This window comes from Pagrus pagrus (genome assembly GCF_965226575.1).
Source record: "Pagrus pagrus genome assembly, chromosome: 14".
NCBI lineage: Eukaryota > Metazoa > Chordata > Actinopteri > Spariformes > Sparidae > Pagrus > Pagrus pagrus.
The window spans coordinates 1,667,438-1,688,709 of record NC_140198.1 but is presented as its reverse complement, the minus strand read 5'-3'; the positions used below and the strand labels follow the sequence as shown (position 1 = coordinate 1,688,709).

Genomic DNA, 21,272 nt, shown 5'->3' with positions numbered 1-21,272 from the left:
GATAATTTAATTGGTTGAACAGATACAGGTGACGGTGTCCTCACTCATCACCTGTGTGAAACGAATAATGGAAACTCAAGCTTTCACTCACATCTCATGGTCTTCATCGTTTAACAGAGGTCACACGGCAAAAGTGAGTAATCTGAATCTGCAAAGTAACTTATTAAGTTATCAGAGACATTTAGCTTTTTCTTTTTACTGCAAATATATATCGGTTCCAGTTATCGGTCTCCTTGAATACTAATCATCTCGGTCGACGTGGTTACATGTTGTCATGTCGAGGCTCCACATGTTGTCAGACTGAGCTGTGAGCTTTTATATATTTTACTTTAGGTGACATATAGAAGATCAGACATGAAGGCGTCCGGCCAACGCAGACTTGATAACTTCTTCTGCTTCAGTGATGAAACAACAAAAATATTAAACTGCAGTAAAAACTTTGTCTCTGCCCCAAAATCTACAAATAAAATCACTCAAAACTACAAGATCTCATCACACAGTCACATGAACGTCAGTAGAAAGGTTGCAGCTCAGCTTCAGTATAAAAATGTTTGGGACAATAAAGTGTTTCACTGTCTCCGTACAGATCTGAATACATGAAAAATATATATTTCATAGTTTATCTGAAGCTGATGTGAAACTTCAGCTGTCTGAGTGATTAAATCAAGAGGATCTTCTACAAAATAAAAGTCTGTTTAGTATAAATGTTCAGTATGAAGAGGAAAAAAATTACAGCAAAACAAAACTGTCAGCGTTCATCTGAGCTCCTGACTGTTTTTCTCAGACTGACCGAAAAAATTTGCAAACATGTCCTTTAAAGTACTAATGTGTTAATGTTCTTAACTTTTGTGCTTTTATTCTGAAGGTAGGACACCAAAACCAAAAGTCTACTTCCTTTTTAAACAGTTAAAACGAGACAAAACGACTAAAATCACACGATGATGAATTCATGTTGACTTTGTGAATCAACAACACGTCGTCTCTGATGCAGCTCAGTCACACGAACGTAACGTTTAAATCCTCGAGGGCGAAGTCACTCAGCAGAGGAGCGAAAACCTGCAGCTGGATCCTGAAGTCCGTTTGACTTAAACACTGAAGTTCTGTAATTATCTGTTCGTTAACTGACAGAACAGCACCAGCAGGATTCTGACCCGACTCAGATCACGTTACCAATTAAAAGAGGTCAGTAATTTAACTGTTGGATCAGACGTCAGGTCTCTGATTTGTCTGACTGAGTCACTGCAGAGAAATATAAATATACTGTTTATATTTTTATATCTCTCTCCTGTTGGAGAAGACAAAGCTCAGAACTTCAGATCATAGATGCAGAGATTTAAATGTTTATAACCTTTCATTAAACTGGAAATGGACTTTAATGTGTCGTTATGAGGTACATGATGATGTCACAGTGTAACAGTCGGCCTTTAGATCAGTTTCCTTTAACCTCTCTCTGTGGTTTTCTGTCACCGGCACGAAATCTGTCAGGAAAATGAAGCCTGCCACTGTTTCTCTCAGCTCCACGTCTCCATTAGAGACTAAATTAATGAATAAACTCACGTCTGGTTCTGTGTTGTTGGTACCTGTGACTGTGAGAGAAACTGAAAACAATCCAGTTGTCTTTGCGACAACAGCGGCGACAATAATGCTACTTGGAAACGCTCACGTTGATCAATATAGATCAATACAATCAAACAAACTTCATGTTGAATTAAAACAGCAGAAATCAGCTGGACAAACTTCTGATCCACAGCCTGCAGCTCTGGATCCTGGTTCACAGCCTGAACCAGGACCTGATTCTGGGCTTCACTTCCCTCTGGTGTCAGTCAGGGCTGCACCAAACCTTCAGAAAGACCACGAGCTGCACGGGGCCCCCATGTAATAGAGTATTTTGATTGTATTTTTACATGGATGTTTTGCTACTAAACGATCTGACTACTTCTTCCTGTCAAAGCAAAATCTTAACCCTAATAAAAGTAACTTGTAACTAAAGCTGTAGTGGAGTAAAGAGTATTGAATATCTGAATTACAGTGAAGTAGAAGTATGAGGGAGCACAAAGTAGAAATACTTGTGATTTAAATTTGTATTCAAACAGGTCGAAACATTGCTACTGGAATTTATTCACCTTTTTATAAGAAAATAAAGATTAAATATCTGAACCACCGACTAACTGTCAGATTAATGTGGTCGAGTACGAAGTAATAGAAAATGGAAGTACTCGAGTACTCTTTTTACTTCTTTACATTTTATTTATTTTCACTTTAATTCTGCTTCATTTTTCTTATTTTTGATTCATTTTAATGAACTTTTTACAGTTTGACTGTTAGCATTGTTAGCATCTTCAGTAACGTGCTGCACGGACACTTGACTTTTCTCTTGGGATTATAACATATTTATTAACACCAGCTGATATATTGTTTGTAAGTGTCTTTGAACTGGTTCTGGTCCAGTGAAACCAGCAGACAAACCAGAAGCAGAGACTTCATTTGTGAAATAAAACAGATCTGCTGCTCTCTCAGTATATTTAGGGTGTAATTCAGAACCTTTATTTTGAAAACCCCGGCTGTGTGAGTGTGTGTGAACGCACCCCGTCCATGTCGAAGGTGAAGAAGACCTGTTCCACGTAGCTGTTGGCGTTCTCGCTCATGCCCTTCAGGCCCAGGATGGCCTTCAGCTCGAACAGCGTGATGAGGCCCGACGGAGACTCTCGCATGAACTTGTTGTACCAGTGGTGCATGTCCTCCGCCAGGATGTCGTCCAGGTTCGAGCCGTGGTTCCCCATTGGTGCGGTCCGACAGGTGCACCGAGGCAGAGAGAGGAAGAACGAGGGATCCTCCTCACTCTGAAGGAGAGGGTGGAGACGGGAGGAGAGGGTCGTAGGAAAAGAGACGAAACCAGTGAAAGAACTGCAGGTGTTGACCCGAGGACACAGAAGAAGAAAAGTGACAAAAAGGTTAAATATCCGCGGCGTCTGCGGTGAGGCCACCGTGCTTCAGCAGCAGGAGCCGGCCGACATCCAGGCTGCAGTGACTCTGCAGGGCAGAAAGCAGAACTCAGGAGGTTCTAACCCTCTTAGGTCCTGGAGGAAAAACCAAGGAAGCACCTAAAATAACCCCCTAATGAGATCAGGCCGTCCTGCAGAGGAGTTCTGCTGCCAGAGGCCAAGCCAAGAGGCTTTACCTGCTCAGTTCAGGTGAAGGAGCGGGGATGGCCCTGGAAACTGAAGGATTATGTAAGAGACTCACCTGGGTGTCCTGGTTCAGACGGAGAGGTTCCCCAGAACCTCCCTCAACAGACGGGTTTCTCAGAACTGCCCCATCATGATGCGTCAAACTGTGGTGGAAAGTAACTAAATACATTTACTCAAGTACTGTGCTGAAGTAAAGTAATAAAGTCAGGCTCAGTCATCGTCTCCTCCTGATGATATAAAGTCAGGCTCAGCCATCGTCTCCTCCTGATGATATAAAGTCAGGCTCAGCCATCGTCTCCTCCTGATGATATAAAGTCAGGCTCAGTCATCATCTCCTCCTGATGATATAAAGTCAGGCTCAGTCATCGTCTCCTCCTGATGATATAAAGTCAGGCTCAGCCATCGTCTCCTCCTGATGATATAAAGTCAGGCTCAGTCATCATCTCCTCCTGATGATATAAAGTCAGGCTCAGCCATCGTCTCCTCCTGATGATATAAAGTCAGGCTCAGCCATCGTCTCCTCCTGATGATATAAAGTCAGGCTCAGCCATCATCTCCTCCTGATGATATAAAGTCAGGCTCAGCCATCGTCTCCTCCTGATGATATAAAGTCAGGCTCAGTCATCATCTCCTGATGATATAAAGTCAGGCTCAGTCATCATCTCCTCCTGATGATATAAAGTCAGGCTCAGTCATCATCTCCTCCTGATGATATAAAGTCAGGCTCAGCCATCGTCTCCTCCTGATGATATAAAGTCAGGCTCAGCCATCGTCTCCTCCTGATCAGATTGTAAAACCGTGTTTAGATTAATGAGTCTGTTCTTTCTACGGATGCAAATTTTAAGCAGTTTCTTTAATCGATAGTCGGCTAAAATATGATAATATCAGTTTGTACAGAATGTCTTGTTTTATTTTATACATGACAGATTACTTGTTTAAATGAAATACATTGTTTCATACCAGTGTTTTACTTTAATATATTTGATAAGTATTTCTAATTAGTAACAGGATACTTTTTGATGTACTTGTGCCCATACTGATTAATTTATTAATTAATCATTAATCCATTTTTAATCATCATTAATCGATCAATCATTAACAACCTGAGTCGGGCTCTTTTCCTTCTGAGCTGACATTTGAATGTTTCATCTCAGTGTCGTGACCTTTGACCTCCTGAGGTGAAGCTGCTCTCGATGGTCTCTAATAGGCTCGGAGCTGCTGGTAGTGATCCAGTTAAACCATTTAAACCCATATTAACAACTTCACAGGAACACTGGGAATCTCGCCGTCACATCTGGTGTCTTATTTCAACATTTCCAGAAAAAAATTGTTAAAAAAAAAAAAAATCACTTTTTTTCTTGTCTAAAAACATAATAGATGTAACACAGAGCGGTGAAGAGATGATGTTTGTCTGCAGGCTAACTGAAGTCATCGTCCTGCTTCCCTCTGTGGGATTATTGAGTTGTATTTTGGATTATTGCAGAAAATAATCTGTGTCAAAGTTTCTGATCCTTCAGGTTCTGTTCATCCAGATAATTCACAGATGAACTCCACTCTGTGATGTTTGAAGCGTAAATTAAATGTGTAGCAGTAAGAAGCTAATGCTAGGCTACAAACAGACGACATCACGGTCACATGACTTAAACGTCTCCACCACTAAGTGTCTCTACAGGTTTTCTATAAACTGATCAATGTACAAGTCTAACTGATTTCTGAGTACACCTCTCTGTCAGCACGGAGAACCAGGACCATGAAACTGTCGAGGCTTTGGTCACACAAAAACACGAGCCAATCAGAGGCGGAGTAGAGTCTGTGCAAGAAATCCAGTTGGATCCAAAATAACACAACAGCAACGTTTCTGACTTTGAGGTCAACTCGAGCTGTCATTGTCTTGAGTCTCAGACCCAACAGGTGAATTAAGCGTCCGACCGTATTGTAGTGAAAGTGTCATTAATTAGATATTAAAGCATCAAACAGGCCTCATTTAAAAAAATGTAATTATATGTAAGCAGACATGAGGAAAGAGTTTTCTACGAGGAAGTTATTATAAACAAACACTGTGATTGGTTCTGTATGTTAACTGAACAGATGAGTTATCTCATCTCAACGTATCAGATGTTAACTTCTAAAAGAGTCCAGAAGAACTTCATGATACAGAAAATGATAAATGACATTGAGAAGATGTTGGACGATCAGCTGATCTGACGCTGGAGTGTGTTAATCAGATCAGCAGCTCGTCCTGCCGGCGGCTCAGATCAGAGCTTTTATTAGACTCTCAGTGGAAAAGTCACTTTAGATTCAGACGAGATTCATCCAGACGTCACTTTCACATTAAAGTCGTTTCCTACCAACTCACCTCCGACCTCCACGTTCATGTTCTGAGTGATTCTCACCAACGCTTTACTTTTCACATTTCCCTCCTTGTATGGTCAAATATTTTTAGTACCTCCTTGTTCGAACGCTTCCTTTAAGTTATGTGATGCTTTAATTAAGAAATAAACTAAAACTGAGGCCGCACTTATAAATGAAATGATCTTATTATCCCAAAAATGTGTTTGGTATTTTTGGAAACTTTGAGATTTTGACTTGAATTTGGATGTTTTTTCTGCAATAAAACCTAAAAAACAAACAAACAAACAGAAAACACTGTTTTAAACCCGTGTGCTCAGTTTGCCTTTTGGGCTGCAGGTCTGTAGTTTTTGGCAGCGACTCTTCAGTTTCCAGAATAACAGCCTCCTCCTGTTGATCTGTTTTATTTCGGGCGGCAGTGGGGGTTGATGTGAGTGTATCAGAGGATCGAAGAGATAATCCACAATCAGATTAAAACTCAGCGAGCAGCAGCAGCCAGATTTCCTCCTCTCGCTGCGTCTCCTTCCAGAGCGTCTTTACCTGGTAAAAGATTAGGAGTTACTGAGTCGTGTGGACGAGTGCCAGCTGTGGAAAACCCTCCAGTCATCACGAAGATCACCTTTTCAAAGAAGACTATAATATCACCTGTGGTCTGGGGTGATCCAATCACAGCTGCTAGTTCAACAGTTCACACCTGACATTAGAGTATGACCAGAGACACGATGCTTTGTTGACGGCTGAACGCTTCAAGGATATTTAGTCTGACTAGATTTTACCTTTTCTTTGTTCTTTATTATGATCAAAAGTCTTAAAAATAATTGCAGAAAAAGAGAAAATGTCTTTATATAACTCATCTGTAAATCATGTTAATTAAAGTCAGTTTCCAAATGTAATCTGATGAGTGATTACACTAATAATTGTGATATTTTGGATACAAGTTACGTTGAAGTGTCACAAAGACGTACTGCAGACACAAAGTTCGGAGTTTTGCATGTTATGACTGTTTGATCCTGATGATCAGCTGTTAATAAACTGGGCGATACAATCGGTTGTTCACACGACGACAGTGGTGACACGGTCGCAGCCAACACACGGGGACAAAGACGTAGCCTATATTTGTTAGTTTACTTAATCTGTGAAATGTTAAAGATATAAACATGATTGTAGCCAAAATATGAATTTTAATTTCACTTTCACACCTGAAGGCTCAATGTGACGTCTCCAGTTTAAAACGAGTCTTTGTTCAGTTTTAAAGCAACAAAAAGCTCCAGAGTTGTTTTTGTGAAAAAGTATTTTTTTAATGAATCTTTGGAATAAAGCTTCAGGTTTCTCTTCTGGCAGCTGCGACTCAGCGAACACAGACAGGAAATGATTTCATGTTGACACTTTACATTTGGCTGCACAGAAAGCTTTGGTGCTTTAAATACACAAACAGACACTAAATCACACCACATCATCATCATCGTCATCATCGTCATCATCATCAGTCACAGCTCTGGAGGCACCGAACAGCAAGAAAACATTCATGAAAACAATAAAATAATATTATATTCTTACAAAAAGGAACACATCCAGCGTCGCAGTGTAAAAAGGCTTTGAGGATTAGTAAAAACAAATTCACATTAGTCGCTTTCAGGAGTTTTCTCTTCACGCTGCGCTTCACTCAGATTCAGATGGACCTTCAGTTAAATAAGATCAGCGATTCTTTACAAGACAAACTGGAGAAACGAGAGAGTTTCAGTCTGGTGACGGGCAGCAGCTCAGAGTTTCACGGCGTTGGTCCGTTCAGAGTCCAGACTCTCACTCGGGCCTCTTCCTTCAGGCCCCGCTGCTGCAGGGTCTCCCTCCCAGAACCTCAGGGGCTCACCGCGGCTGCGGCGCTCCGACTCGGAGTGACTCATCGGACTGAACTCTGACTCGTCGTCTCCTGCGGGACAAAGAAACACAACAGTTAAACCTGAAGTAAGCTGATGTTTCCGTCCACGTGTTGAATGAATCAGAGTCTCTACTGTTTGTGTTGTGGTCACTAATCACCTCGACCTTTTCTTCTTCTTTGATGTCGGTGTTCGTCGCTCCTTCAGTCAGTTCTTCCTGTTTTTCTTCAGAGTTTTTCTTCTCCTCCTTTTTTCCTGAAGAAGATCCATCTTCCTCCTTTCCTCCCGTGGATCCGTTCTCCTCCTCCTCCTCCTTCTCTTCTTCCTCTCTGGGCTCGACGCTGGTCTCTGAGTGATCTTCTTCGTGGGATTCATTCTTCTCAGGACACGGTGAAGGGTTTGTCTTGTCCTTCACCTCTTCTGTCTTGTCGTCCTTCACCTCGTCTGTCTTGTCGTCCTTCACCTCGTCTGTTTTGTCGTCCTTCACCTCGTCTGTCTTGTCGTCCTTCACCTCTTCTGTCTTGTCGTCCTTCACCTCGTCTGTCTTGTCGTCCTTCACCTCGTCCGTTTGATCTTCTCCTCGTCCCTCCTTCTCGCCTCCTCCATCTTCTTCTCTTCTTTTGTCCTCAGGCTCGTCTCCGCTGCTGGACCTCCTGTGACGGCGTGATGGAGGACGTCGCCGGATGGAGAGGCGAGCTCTGCCCTGGAGAAGGACCAATGGGAGCAGAGACAGACCGGTGAGCTCATTACATGATTCTCATGTTACCACCAGGGTCGAGGTACAGTTTTAAAGAAAGGGGGCACCTCGGCCACCCCGCTGGCTCCGCCCCTGGTAACCACATGTTCACAGGACTGGTGTGAACTTTTTACCAGAGAATTAGGACTACAAAAATGTCCGCTCACAAAGCGAGAGTGTGAAACAGTGAAATATTTTATTTTATGTTTTGAAAGATTTTTTTTAAGTGAAAAAAATGCTTTGGGTGAACTTTTTCTTTTTTAATGAAAATACTTTTTTTATTTTAGGAACAAACTTTTTTTTTTTTGTGTAAAACTGAATTTTTGTTTTTTTTCTTTCCTTTTTTTTTCTTTTATGAAACCGAGGGGAAAAAATATGTTTTAGGAAGAAACCGAGTAAAATTTTTAGGAATTTTAGGAATCAACTTTCCTCGAGTGGGACCAAGTGAATTCATTATTTCTTTATTTTATTTTTTTATAAAAAAAAATTATATTTCTTTCGTGAAACCAAGAAACAAAACATTATTTTTTGTTAGAAGAATTTATTTTTCTGATGTCAATCCGTGTTAATTACTTTTTTTTTTTAGGAAGAAACGTTTTTCATTCGTGAAACTGAGGGAATTTTGTTTTCTCTTTTAGGCAGAAACCTTTTTTCAGGTGAAACTGAGTGAAAAAAATGTTTCAGGAGAAATAATAAATGTTTCTTGTGGGACCAAGTTAATTTTTAAAAAAAAATGTTTTTAAAGTAACAAAAAATGTTCTTGTGTGAAATCGAGTGGAAAAAAAATTAAAAAATTTAGGAAGAAACATTTTTCGCGTGTGAAACCAAGCGAAAAAAAAAAATCTTGCGTGGGACCGAGTTAATTATTTATTTATTTTTTTGATGAAAAATGGAAAAAGAGTATTTGATGAAAACAGCGGAACAGTCCTTTAACTCTGACTCACCTTGATGTTGGCGTTCGACAGGATGGACCCCTCCTCCACAGTGGGAGGGGCTTCAAAGGAGACGGGGCGTTCCTCTTCAGTGGACGGAGACGCTGCGACGGGGCTGGTGGGGGTCGCCGTGGACGGGGTGGATCCCGCGGTGACGGGGCCGGAGCCGGGGGAGGCCGGGGGGAAGGCGGGAGGCAGCAGCCTGAAGCCGGGGCTCTTTGGAGAGGACAGCAGGGCCGAGGGAGAGAGAGCCAGGTTGGCCTGTACAGAGAGAGAGAGTGATGTCACAGTGATGTCAGAGTGATGTCAGCGTGCAGCTCTCTGTCCACACCAGCAGAGGGCTGCAGAGTCCAACAGAGACCACCTGGACTCACCTGGAGCTTCTCGATCAGAGCAGAGTTCCTCTTGGCTTTGGCAGGTACAGGAGAGGTGACACCTGTAGGCTGCTCACACACACACACACACACACACACACACACTGTCAAATCAGAGCTCAGAGGAAACAAACACCTGCTTGTTGTCATCAGGTGAGATGTATTTAGCAGGTAACTGTATTTTATTGTATATTTAAAATGTTCTGGTTTGTTTATTAGAGAACGACATCATCGCTCTCTCACCTCCTGGTCGTCTCCGGGAGGTTTGGGGATCTGTAGGGAGCGAGGAGGTCGACGTCTGACCGGCTTCTCCTGGTAAACAAACAAACAAACAAACAAACAAACAAACAAACAGACAAACAAATGACTTTATGTATAACTTGCAGTATTTTAATGTTAGATCTAGTAATATTTGGTCAGCCTCAGTCTTCAGTGAAAGGAGACCACAAACATTTTTGTGATCAAAAGATGAGCTGATTTAAAATGTTGTAGTTTTAAATCCGAGAACAAGAATTAAAATAAAAATTTAGAAAATTGCTTTTAGACAAAATGACAAAAAATGCAGCGAACATCATTCAACAAATGAGGCCCAGGTGATTAAATACCTGCGTTATTCATATTTTCTTACAAAAACATATTAAAATAGTTATAAATGAAGTGATAATTGTAGTTGTGGGCTTTCGGTTGTATAAACCAGATCAACTACAGTAAAACCTTCTTCCTGTAGTTACCTGACTGATTTAAAAGAGTTTCAGAAACTGATTTTCTTTACTAATAAACAGATATTTCAGCGGCTGCAGGGAATCACAACATCATGGAACATAAAATAGCAGAAACCAGGAAGAGAAATGTGTCACGCTGACTTAGTGTCAGGAGGAAACATGAGGCTCATTTCCTGTTGTCTTCTTCTTCTTCACACACTGCTGCAGCACACTGACACGTGCCTGAGACGTGTTCAGGGACGCTGCGACACCTCAGTCATCTCAGCGCTGTGATAACTGAATACTATTTGTAACTCTGGCGTCCTTCAGTCCTTCAGCCACGGACAGCTTATCAAACAACAGACGTACAGACGACCCTCGACCTCTCGTTCAAAGAACCAAATACCCCAAAACAACAGCAGATGACACAACTGTTTGTTGTCTCTTTGTGGTCGTTTCCCATCTCTGTTTTGCATCTTTATGGTAGTTTTGCAGTAATTTTGCAACTTTGTGTTCATTTTTGGCCTTTTTGTTGTGGTTTTGTACTTTTTTGTAGTCGTTTTGTATTTCTTTGCCCTTGTTTTGCATCTTTGCAGTCACTTTTTGTCTTTTTGTAGTCGTTCTGAGTCTTTGTAGTTTTTGTTTCTCTTAGTATTTTTTTTATGGCTTTACAATTATTTAGCATCTTTGTGTTTGTTGGTCTTTCTGTTGTCGTTTTGTTTCCCTTTGCAGTTATTTTAAGCGTCTCTGTGTTTGTTTTGAGTGTCTTTATATTTTTCTGTGTCTTTGTTTTCTTCACTGCTTTGAGTGACTGTTGACTCACTGTTTCCTGTCCGGCAGCATCGTGTGGAGCAGCCGAGCCTTTGAATCTTCCTGCGAGTTCAGCCACAGAGCGCCGGGATGGAGCCTCCTCCTGAGGGAAGGAAGGAAGGAAGGAAAGGATGTAAGGTGACGAGACAGGTAGATGTAACAAAACAAATAAACTGTTGTGTGTGGTAACAACCCCATGAGATCAAGATGACAGCAGCTAATAATGTAATTATCTAAGTTGTGCATTCAATCAAATCATTTTATAAGTCGTGACTCGTACTGTCATTTCTGACATCTGGATGAGAACAGAGCTGAAGGCACGAGGAATTTCTCAACACAAATAATCGACTGAAAGACGTAAAAATAAGAAATATTCTCCACGACACACGTGTGACCGGCTGATCGTTCAAGCTTCCCAGCAGGTTTACTGCCGCTGCCTGTCCCGCCCTGAGCTGCAGGTTACTTCCTGTCTGAGGTGGCGTTGTGACCATGTTAGGAGGGAAATGTGAGTGTTGTCATCAGGACGGCAGCTGCTCATTAGAGACTCTGCTCAGAGGCAACATGACAACATGCCACACGTTTCTGACCCGTTAAACTGGAAGCATCAAAACAGACAAAAATGCAGAGCTGTCTGATTCACATGTTGACTTCTCTTTTAATAGACTAGATGTCATCATTTCCTGTACTCAACAGATGGTTTGATACATAATTTGTTCATTTTGCAATCTGATCCAGAGGAAACATTCGGCCCCAGATGACATTATTGATTTATTGACTAATTTATAACAGTTCTGTGGCACAGGCTCATGATGAGCTGAACTTCTTTGGGATAAAAATACACATCCGCTAACATTTCAAATAAATGACTAAAGAAATTGAATGAAAGATCTAAATTAATGAGACATAATTAATCACCAGCAACAACTTTTGCTGGTTTCTATCAGTAAATTTTACAACGGGACATTATCAGGTGCCCAGCTGTACCGAGGCTGCTCCTGCTGTTGTTGTTACAGTAGCTGTTTCTTATTGACTGCGGCCACGCAGACGCAACGACGGGTTCACGATCCCTCACTGGCTTCCCACCAATTAAAACTGTGACATGTGAATCAGACCTGAAATAGTTTTTTAATTTGCAAACAGAAAATCTCAGCAGCTTCAAACATGGGAGGGAGAGTACAGGCCTATTAAAGGATCAGACAACCACACACACACACACACACACACACACACACACACACACACACACACACACACACAGCTGTTGACGTGGGGTTGATCCACGTCCATTTCAGCTGAAGGTCTCACATTGCTGACATTCAACAGATAATGAAATCACATCGCCTGGAGGAGACACACACACACACACACACACACACACACACACACACACACAGTCTTGCTCATTCTTTCCACAGTTTATACTCAACCTGTAAGCTGAAGGCAGAAAGTGGTGAAAATACAACCGTTAAACCACTTCCTCTTTCTGTGTGTGTGTGTGTGTGTGTGTGTGTGTGTGTGTGTGTGTGTGTGTGTGTGTGTGCTCATTTCTGTTGTTTTTCAAACTAAGAATAGCTGCCGTTCATCCTGTTAAATATAAAACTTATGATGTCCTTTAGAGCACTTTCAGTATTTATTATGAACAAGCGTTACATTTGTTTCTTCAACAACTACAACTCCCATGATGCTTTGACATTCGAGCACAGTAGAGATGAGTGCCTCCACTGACATCACCAGAAAGTAACTGCAGTTACATCAGTGTGAAATATTTATTTCTGGAGTGTTTGTGACGTACTGACTAATTGCAAGACTTTTTTGATAACTGCTGTGGTTGTTGAGCTACCTGCTAACTTGCTAGCCAGCCAAGCTAATCCGAGCCACTCACAGCAGGTCCAGCAGATTCACTGAATCCTCTCGTTACCTTTTGTTCAATAAAACTATATTGAAAAGTGAAAATAAACACGTTCAGTTCGGTCGCTAGCAGGTCAATAAGCCGACAGTTTTACAAAAGATATAATTGTTCTCACTCGTAGAGACGAGCCACCGACACGCCTCAATGATCAGCGCTTTACTCCCCGAGAAATCTGGGTAAAACCCACCTGTCTAGCAGTGTTCAACAAAGTGAGGGAAAAATTCTTGGACCCATCCTTTTATAAGGACCAGCACCAAAAGTTAGTCGGGTCTATTCAATTCTGGGCCGAGACCAAACCTCCATCCAAGTTTAATGAAAGTCTGTGAAGTAGTTTCTCTGTAAATCTGCTGACAAAACAAACAAACAACCAATAAACAAAACAACCAATAAACCAATGAAATTGAGAAAATAGAAATTCCATTATTGTGACTCACTATTTTTTTAAATAATTACCGATGCAGTATATTGTCATCACTGTGAGACTGTGCAGGTTTCTCACTGCAGATCTGAATTAATGTGCCGTCAGTGACCTGCAGTAACCTCCAGGTCAGTAAACACACACACACACACACACACACACACACACACACACATTGATGTTGCTCTGCATGTGTGATTTAATTTAATAAAACTCCAGACAAATAACACAAACCTCACACAATTAAAACAAGTTTAACACGAACATAAACAAAATATAATATTTCACAAATAGTTTAAAAGGTATTTTACTAATTTTATCTTCCAATCAGAATAAGTTCGCTCTGTGTTTCAGGCTTCATGTTTTATGAGTGGGATCATTTCATGCGTGGACGTCTGAGACGTTTGTCAAAGCGAGAAATGTCCTCTGATCCACAACTATGTGGTGCGTTCAAGTGCTGTCGGAAAGATCTGATATCCGGATTTCGATGGCGTTCACGTGGAATTTAAAAGAGGGAAACACGATCTTCTGATGAATCTGATATCTCATCCACACACTGGACTGAACAAATATTTTTAAACCAAATATTTAAGCTGCTAAACAGAGAAAACATTTCTGAAACGCATTTAGTTTGTGAAAAAATCATTTGTAGTTTACATTTTAAGAAATTACAATAAATCTGTAGTTTCACACCGCAGAAAACAGCGAGTGCTGCAGTTCAAAGTATAAATACTGTAACGAGAAGACCACACGACCTGCAGACACCTCGAGGACCTCAAGCGCCACACTGATGAAACCGTGCAGTCGTTCACCACGCTGCCAAATCTACCCTGCAGATTTGTTATTGTATCACAAGCAAAACAAAATCAGGCACAAACAAACAAACAAACAAACAAACAAAAGTCAGAATGTTTTTGGAAGCCGAATCAAAAGTCTGGTGAAAGTGATGAACCGTCAGCAGCTTCACTCCTGTTTGTTTGGCTTTTGTCCAAACTTCAACAAAAGTTAGACAAACAACAAACACACAACCACACACACACACACACACACACACACACACGCACACTGAGCAGAGAGTTAAACTTTAGAAGAGCTTTACCTCCATCCTGCTCGTCGTCTGTCAGCAGCCTCGTTTATGTCGAGTATGTGTGAGCGAGTCGTTGGCCTGCAGGTTAAATATAGACCGAGAGTCACTACAGACACAGAGAGAGAGAGAGAGCAGCTCATGTTCTCATGCTGATCATTTCTCTGCGTCTGCTGCTCGTTCTGACGCTTCACGTTGATTTATAAAGAGTCATTTCAGTTATTAAACAGTCTCACTGAGGACAATGACGGGACATAAGAAGCATTAATACGACTGTGTGAGGCTGCAGGCAGTAAACACTGATACAACTCAGTAAATAACAACAAGGACCTACAGAAAGCTAGCAGCTCATTGATGCTGCAGTTAAAGGAGCATTACACAGAATTTACAGAATTGTTATATTTACAATATGAATGAGGTAATAAGTCAGAAATATTAATTTTTTCCATAAGTGAATAAACAAGCTGTTCTCAGAGGAAAATAAGGTCCCAGAACACTGTGTGAAGCTAGAAAGGTGGCAGGGTCCGCCACATGTAAAAAAGTAAAACAGTATAAATTTTGTTGTCCTTTAAGATCAGTTTGTTTATTCAGGTTATGAGAACAAAGAGAGTTTGTTTATTTAGTTTGTTTAGGCAGAAAAAAAGCAGCCAATGAAGATCTTTCTCTGCTCATTAAAAAACTACAGACTGCTCCTTTAAACACACGTCAAGTTGTTTTTAAAGCACATTTCATACGAGAAGCGTCGACTCAATCATGTACAACCAAAACATACAAGACAAAACCTACAAGATGAGAGGGAAACGACAGGAGAATGACTCAGATAAAAAAGTATTATTGTTATTAATATTATTATGATTATAGGTTAAACATATATATTGGAATAATAATAATACTCATACTACTACTACTACTACTAAGAAAAATAAAATAATAATACAGAATTTTTAATAAAATGCTGCCTGTGAGGTGACACTGAGCTAAATGCTAACATCAACACGCTCAAAATGACAATTGCGCATGTTAGCATGCTAAATGCTAATGCTAACTGTTAATAAGATTAATTCAAAAGGACCATATCAGGTTTTTCATGTGTCATCTAACTACTACAACTCACGTGATCATGATTGTTAATTATTTTCTGAACAATATAATGTTCAGCTGATTCATCGGCCGATATACAGTGAGACACAACGCTGAGAAAGATGCTTGAGGTGATGTGTAATTATTAAATTCCCAGTTAAGTTCATTGTGTCAGTGAACTCTGACAGTTTATTGTTAAACTGATTTCACTTCATTTTCTTTGCGGTCAGATATTTGAATCTCGCTGCAGATTGACGGTCAACTTATACTGAAATCAGAGAAGTTAAATGAGACTGAAAACATTATTGTTGCTCGATAAAGTTTTCAGTGTGAACCATAAAATCAACTGAACCATCATCGTCAAGTTACTTGTGAGTATAAAGTCCTGCAGTTTGATCTTATTGTGGTTTGTTGTCTATCAAATTTGTCCTTGAAATTTTAAATCAATCAAGGACAATTCTGGTTCTGGACTAGAGGTCTGATGCCCTCCGGACCAGAATGCAGTGCAGCTGTTTCAACAGAATAGTTGCTCAACAGCACAACAAACGTCTCAGAGTTGAACCACAGAGTTCAAGTTGAATCTCTGACAGACTTCATCATCTTCTCATTATAAGCTTCAATCACTCAGCTCAGGTGTTTCTGTTATTTTGTCCACCCCTGCGTGGCTCAGTAACAGTTGGTGTTGTGTGTTTTTCAGATATATCAGATAATTCGGTTGAAGAGGAACCTGCAGCCTGTTGTTGCCCTGCAGCACGTCTCCTGCGCTCTGAAGGGAAGTTGAGTCACTCGAGGGGAGAAAATTTCTTCTTTCATTTCTTCTTTTGAGTTTCTTCACTTCTGAGTTTCACCAACTTTAATACCAGTTGCATAACCTGAGAGACACTCTGACAGTTCTGGTGAATTCATGGGCAGGAGCAGAGAAAAACACACTGCCACTAAAACAACTGATTTTTAAGTGAGGTTTTGAATAGAGCACTGTTTCCACTCACAGACAAACAGAATAAAGCGTAAGGTCTCTGTTAATATTAAAATAATATAATCCTCTTTTCAGGTGCATCTCAGCTTATCATCTGACCAATCAGTGTCAGCAGTTTGTCGGCTGAGCAGAAACACAGGACGTGGTTGGAGGGAGGGGTGAAGACAGGAAGACACGTTTTTTAGGGGGAAACCTTATAAGGTGAAACTGGTGCCAACAGAAAGACGTTACACAACGTCACAGCAGCTGTCAGTGAGACATCAACAGAAGAAAACAAAGAATTAGAACATTCTTATATTTTACCAAAAGTTTGTTTCTAACAGTCGAGTCAGGCCGGACGAGCTGGTGTGGACTCGTGGTGTTGACTCGGGACTTGACTCAGGAGCTGTTGGTTATCACTTGAGACTTGTTAGTCTTGAATTGAGACTTTCGGTGATCACTTGAGATTAGACTCGGGACTTGTTGGGCTTGACTTGAGACAGTTTTGTGTTGACTGAGGACTTGACACAGGACTTGTTGGTCTTGAGTTGGGACTTGACATGTGACTTGTTGTCTTTACTGAGAACTTGCTGGTCTTGTGGGATTTTACTTAGGATCTGACTTTGGACTTGTTAGTCTCAGCTTGGGGCTCGACTAGGGACTTGTTAGTCTTGGGTCTCTATACACTTGACCTGGAGCTTGTTGGTCTTACCTTGGGGCCTTGATTAGTGGGACTTGTTGGTTTTGACTCTGGACTTGTTTGACTTTACGTGGGACTTGAACAGTAAATCGTCTTCAGACTTATTAGTCTTGACTTGACTCTGGTCTTGACTTGGAGCTAGAACGTCTTGGGGCTTGACGGGACTTGTTGGTTTTGACTCTGGACTTTTCTTGTGACTCAACTGGGGAAATGATGGTCTTGACTTGGCTCTGGTTTTTGTAGTCTTGACTTGGGACTTGTTAGTCTTGACTTTAGTCTTGTCAGGTCTTGAACTAGGACTTATTTCTCTTGACTTTGGACGTGTTAATCTGACTTGAGACTTGACTGGGACTTGATTATCAAGACTTGAGATTTACCTGTGATCTGTTTTCTTGTATTTTAATGTTAATCTAGAGTTTGTGACTTTAAGGAGTTTATTTAATCACATCACTTAAACACATTTAATTATATTGAGACGCGTCTGTAAATCCTTATAAAAAAAACTTTTTCAATCTGAATGTAAACTTTAATATTTTTTTATTTCTTGTTTAGTGACTTGTTCTGACTGAGGAGACAAACAGCTGACGGATGATCACATTAAGGTGGAGTTGTCATGTAATCAGAACCTTTGAAAGAGCAGAACAGCAGAATCGGACCCTGAACGCACCAAAGTGAAGCTCCTCAGTCTGCTGGTGTTTGGCTCTGTGCTGCCACCTGGTGGTTAAACATCAGCCTCTTTCTGGCAGATCTCCAGAGCAGGTGAGGGGTCAGTGAACGCACCACTTGAGTCAACAGTGGATTAATTATGTTGAGGAGTGTTAATCAGACTCAGACAGAACAACATGGACGACGAGTCTGTCAGATACTGGAGATAAGAGAACAATCACACTGAGGCAGTGAGATTATATCTGAGTGCAGGTTTGATTTGGTGTTAAAAAATAAAAAATAATTAAAAACCAGACGTGTGTAACTGACCAGTGTGAAGCACAATGATGTTACAGTTTGTAGTTGTGTGTCTCTGCTTGTGTAGCAGCTCACTGATGTTTACTTTCACATCTCTTTCAGCCTGTTGGGTGTGATCTGAAGATCATGCTGCACTTCCTGTCGGCAGCTCTGACGTTTGTTCTGAGAGAAGCAGATGTTCAACTTCAACAGAAGTTTTTAGACAGTCGGTAAGTTTCCATCCACCTGATCTGATGCATTTATTCAAAGTTCGTCCAATTAATAAAATCCGGTCATCATCTCCGGCTTAAAAAAAGGGAATAAATGCTGCAACTCTGTTTTACTGTGAGCTCCAGAAATGTTCTGTGGACTACGAGACTCAATGACTGAATTTGCCTTAAATATATTAAGATGTTGAATTATGTTCCAGCGAGTTCAAGAGGACGATGTTTAGTTTATTGGCGTCATGTGACAGGATTTCTGGGTAATGAAGTCCTCACACAGCCGCTCTCACTGACAGCGGCTCTCTTTAAATAAACACTAAACTTTGTTCAGAGTAAATAAAGTTAATGTGATTTAAAGTTCACATCCCTCTGAACATCCTGCTGCGGACAAAACACACACATCAGCTGATTTATGACTGTGGGTGTGCATGTGTGTGGGTGTGTGGGTGTGTGGGTGTGTGTGTGTGTGTGGGTGTGTGTGTTTTGACTCCAAACTGTGCAGACACATTTTTATTTCGACATCTCCAAGTAAAATCTTACATTTCCTCTACAGGTGAACATCAAACAGTGAGAATAAGTTAAACAAACTGACCTGAGCTCTGTTTGGATGATGGTGGACAGACTGCAGACTTCTTCTTTGGTATCTCGGTGAGTCGTTATGTTTTTGTTTCAGATCTTTCCACACTGATGAGCAACGACGAGCCTCAGCTCCAAAATTACTCTGAGCTGCAACGATTAATCGATTTGTTGCCAACTATTTTGATAATTAATCAGTTTGAGTCATTTTTTAAGTAAAAGCAGGTCAAATTCTCGGCTATTGCTCTACAATATTTTCTGGTTTCTGTCCCTTGACAGTAAACTGAATATCTTCGGGTCGTGGAAAGAACAAGACATTTGAGGACGAAACAACATTTTTCACCATTTTCTGACATTTATAGATCAAACAACTGATCGATTAATCAAGAAAATAATCAACAGTAATGATAAACGTTGTTTACGGATGCACGACTACAACGACTTCTTCTTCTGTGTTTACTGACAATACAAGCCAATGTTAAAGGAGCTGATATTTAAAAATGAAATATTGATATTGTGTTAAAAAGGTACACATGATAATATTGTGTAATTAATACATCGCCTCTTAAACCGTTTCTTTGTTTTCGTTTTGTCATAGTAGGCGACAGTTGAGCATAAAACAGAAATCATTCAGTAGTTGTTTTTATACGCGTTTATATAGCTGATAGTTATGTAACAGTCGATCTGTCCACCTCTGCACTCGTATTTTGAGGGTAATTCCTTTGTGTTTTCACATTTTCTGTAGATATCACAATATTATTGTGAATTCTTCAGGTCACGATTGGAAATCTGATGTCGTGACGGCCCTCATCTATAAACAATATAAAATATCTTTATTGACGCCACTAATTGACTCGTTGCAGCTCAGAATAAAACACAATCTAAAACTGACAAACTGACGGTAAAAGTCAACGACGTCATGAATCTGACGTCACACTTGAGGTCGGTCCAGTGACCGTGGAGTAAAAACCCTGGAGGTGTCGATCGAGCTGCCGTCCTGCACCACCATCATGAAATCAGAAACCCTTCAGATAATAAATCATCAACTCCACTCTGACATAAACATATGAAACAAACAGGCATTTACAAAACAATATGTGTGTTCCCATCATGCATCTGACACACGCGTCAACAGACAAACTGGAAGAGACCTGCAGCCTGATTCGCTCCAAAACTACAACTGCCGTTAGATTTGGTCCTCAGTTTCCCACAATCCCCTGCACACCGGCCCCTTCTTTAACAGTGTTAATCTTTACGTCCAGTCTGTTCCTCTGAGGAGCACGAACACGTTGAGTCAAACTGTTTTTACTGGCTGTTTGAAGGTAAACTGACGGCTGACTTGTCGAGCGTTTGATTTTGGAGCATTCGTTCCACGTTCAAGTTATGTGGGACGGAAATATTCAAATGTTTCTAACTTCAGACGAGCAGTTGGCTGTGTGTCAAATGCAGCACTAAGTCACTTCCTGTAAAGTCGACTTGAATGACTTTGGCTGACGTTTAGCTTGTTTGGCATCAAGAGATTTTATTTAAACTGGCAGCAGACAGAAAAATGACACCATCCACCTTCAGACTGGTTCCTTATGACCTCATTTTCACTGATATTCAGGCCATCAGGGCTTTCCCCCCAAAACATGAGCGATGAATTACGGCATAAACGAAGTGAGTCTGTCATTGTGCATTCATTACAGGAGGAGGCATTGTTCCCACGGTCACTATCCCCAGGTAACGATGGAATAACTGTGGAAAGAAAGAGGAGGTGAAGAGGCAGAGCGATAGAAACCGAGGTAAAACAAGACTGAACGCAGGACGTTCACTGATGGAGACACTCTGGTGTCGTGTCAGAGTCCGTCTTGAATGAAAGCGATAAAGTGAAGCATTACATCTGATGTTCCCTGTGAGCGTTTGTTTTGTGCATCATGTTGAAGATCTCATCATGAGTCTGTAAGTTTTGAGACGTTCCTCCGGTTCAGTGACGTCCCTGCTTCTTCTTAAAGATCTTATTAAAAGCGTTTCTCCTCCGGCTGACGGACGACTCGCTCTCCTCGCCTCCTTCCTCCTCCACAGGGCTCCTCCTGGGCGTGAGCTGACCGCCCGTCCCCCGACCGCTGCTCGTCGGACTGGACGAGGTGGAAGACGCGAAGACGAGCGGGCTGTCGATGGCGTCGGACGTGATGCAGAGGGAGCGGGTGGAGCAGGCGGAGGCGAGGACGGCAGCAGAGTTGCCCCTCAGCTCCCCGAGGCTGGAGCTCTTCTCCAGACCTCCTCCTCCTCCTCCTCCTCCTCCACCGAGCCCGGAGCCCTGACCCTGCAGGGGGTGGACCCTGGATGAAAGGAGGAAGGCCTTGGACCCGTACAGGCCTCGTGATTCGCCGTGGGAGAGAGGGAGGGCGGAGTCAGAGTCTGAGCGGTTCATGATGTCC

The 21,272-nt window shown here is 41.4% G+C and overlaps 3 protein-coding genes and 1 long non-coding RNA gene across 14 annotated transcripts in view; 2 read left to right on the top strand and 2 right to left on the bottom strand.

The window, feature by feature from the left end:
- The window catches only part of alg8 (ALG8 alpha-1,3-glucosyltransferase), a 26,229-nt gene extending 18,106 nt beyond the window's left edge, over window positions 1-8,123 (top strand). Inside the window, exon 14 of one of the 2 annotated variants that reach the window (XM_084373427.1) lies at window positions 8,042-8,123. The gene's annotated coding sequence lies outside the window, so the exon portion shown is untranslated. Of the gene's footprint in view, window positions 1-7,359; window positions 7,449-8,041 lie in introns of those variants that run through there. The other variant, XM_084373428.1, reaches the window with a different exon arrangement.
- Window positions 1-21,272, bottom strand: part of stim1b (stromal interaction molecule 1b) — a gene marked incomplete at its 3' end in the record, with an annotated part of 52,296 nt that overhangs the window by 5,592 nt on the left and 25,432 nt on the right. For 7 of the 8 annotated variants that reach the window (XM_084373416.1, XM_084373417.1, XM_084373418.1 and 4 more), the window contains one exon: window positions 18,772-21,272. In XM_084373416.1, coding sequence (XP_084229542.1) covers window positions 20,819-21,272 — 454 coding nt within the window. Of the gene's footprint in view, window positions 1-2,585; window positions 2,788-18,771 lie in introns of those variants that run through there. The other variant, XM_084373419.1, reaches the window with a different exon arrangement.
- dub (duboraya) lies at window positions 6,824-14,550 on the bottom strand. The gene is made up of 7 exons (XM_084373429.1): window positions 14,391-14,550; window positions 10,978-11,067; window positions 9,697-9,765; window positions 9,454-9,522; window positions 9,092-9,340; window positions 7,572-8,114; window positions 6,824-7,464 (listed from the first exon to the last, which is right to left on the bottom strand). Exons 1-7 carry the CDS (start codon window positions 14,394-14,396, stop codon window positions 7,435-7,437), a joined length of 1,056 nt encoding a protein of 351 aa, XP_084229555.1. The 5' UTR covers window positions 14,397-14,550; the 3' UTR covers window positions 6,824-7,434.
- LOC311269348 lies at window positions 9,351-18,918 on the top strand. 3 transcript variants are annotated; one of them, XR_014624079.1, is made up of 7 exons: window positions 9,353-9,497; window positions 9,673-9,768; window positions 10,995-11,114; window positions 16,153-16,632; window positions 17,663-17,869; window positions 18,176-18,282; window positions 18,830-18,918. It is a non-coding gene; the product is annotated as an uncharacterized lncRNA (long non-coding RNA). The 3 variants fall into 3 exon arrangements; XR_014624078.1 differs by having other exon boundaries at window positions 9,351-9,497; window positions 16,153-17,869; XR_014624080.1 differs by lacking the exons at window positions 9,353-9,497; window positions 9,673-9,768; window positions 10,995-11,114 and adding an exon at window positions 15,652-15,826 and having other exon boundaries at window positions 16,153-17,869.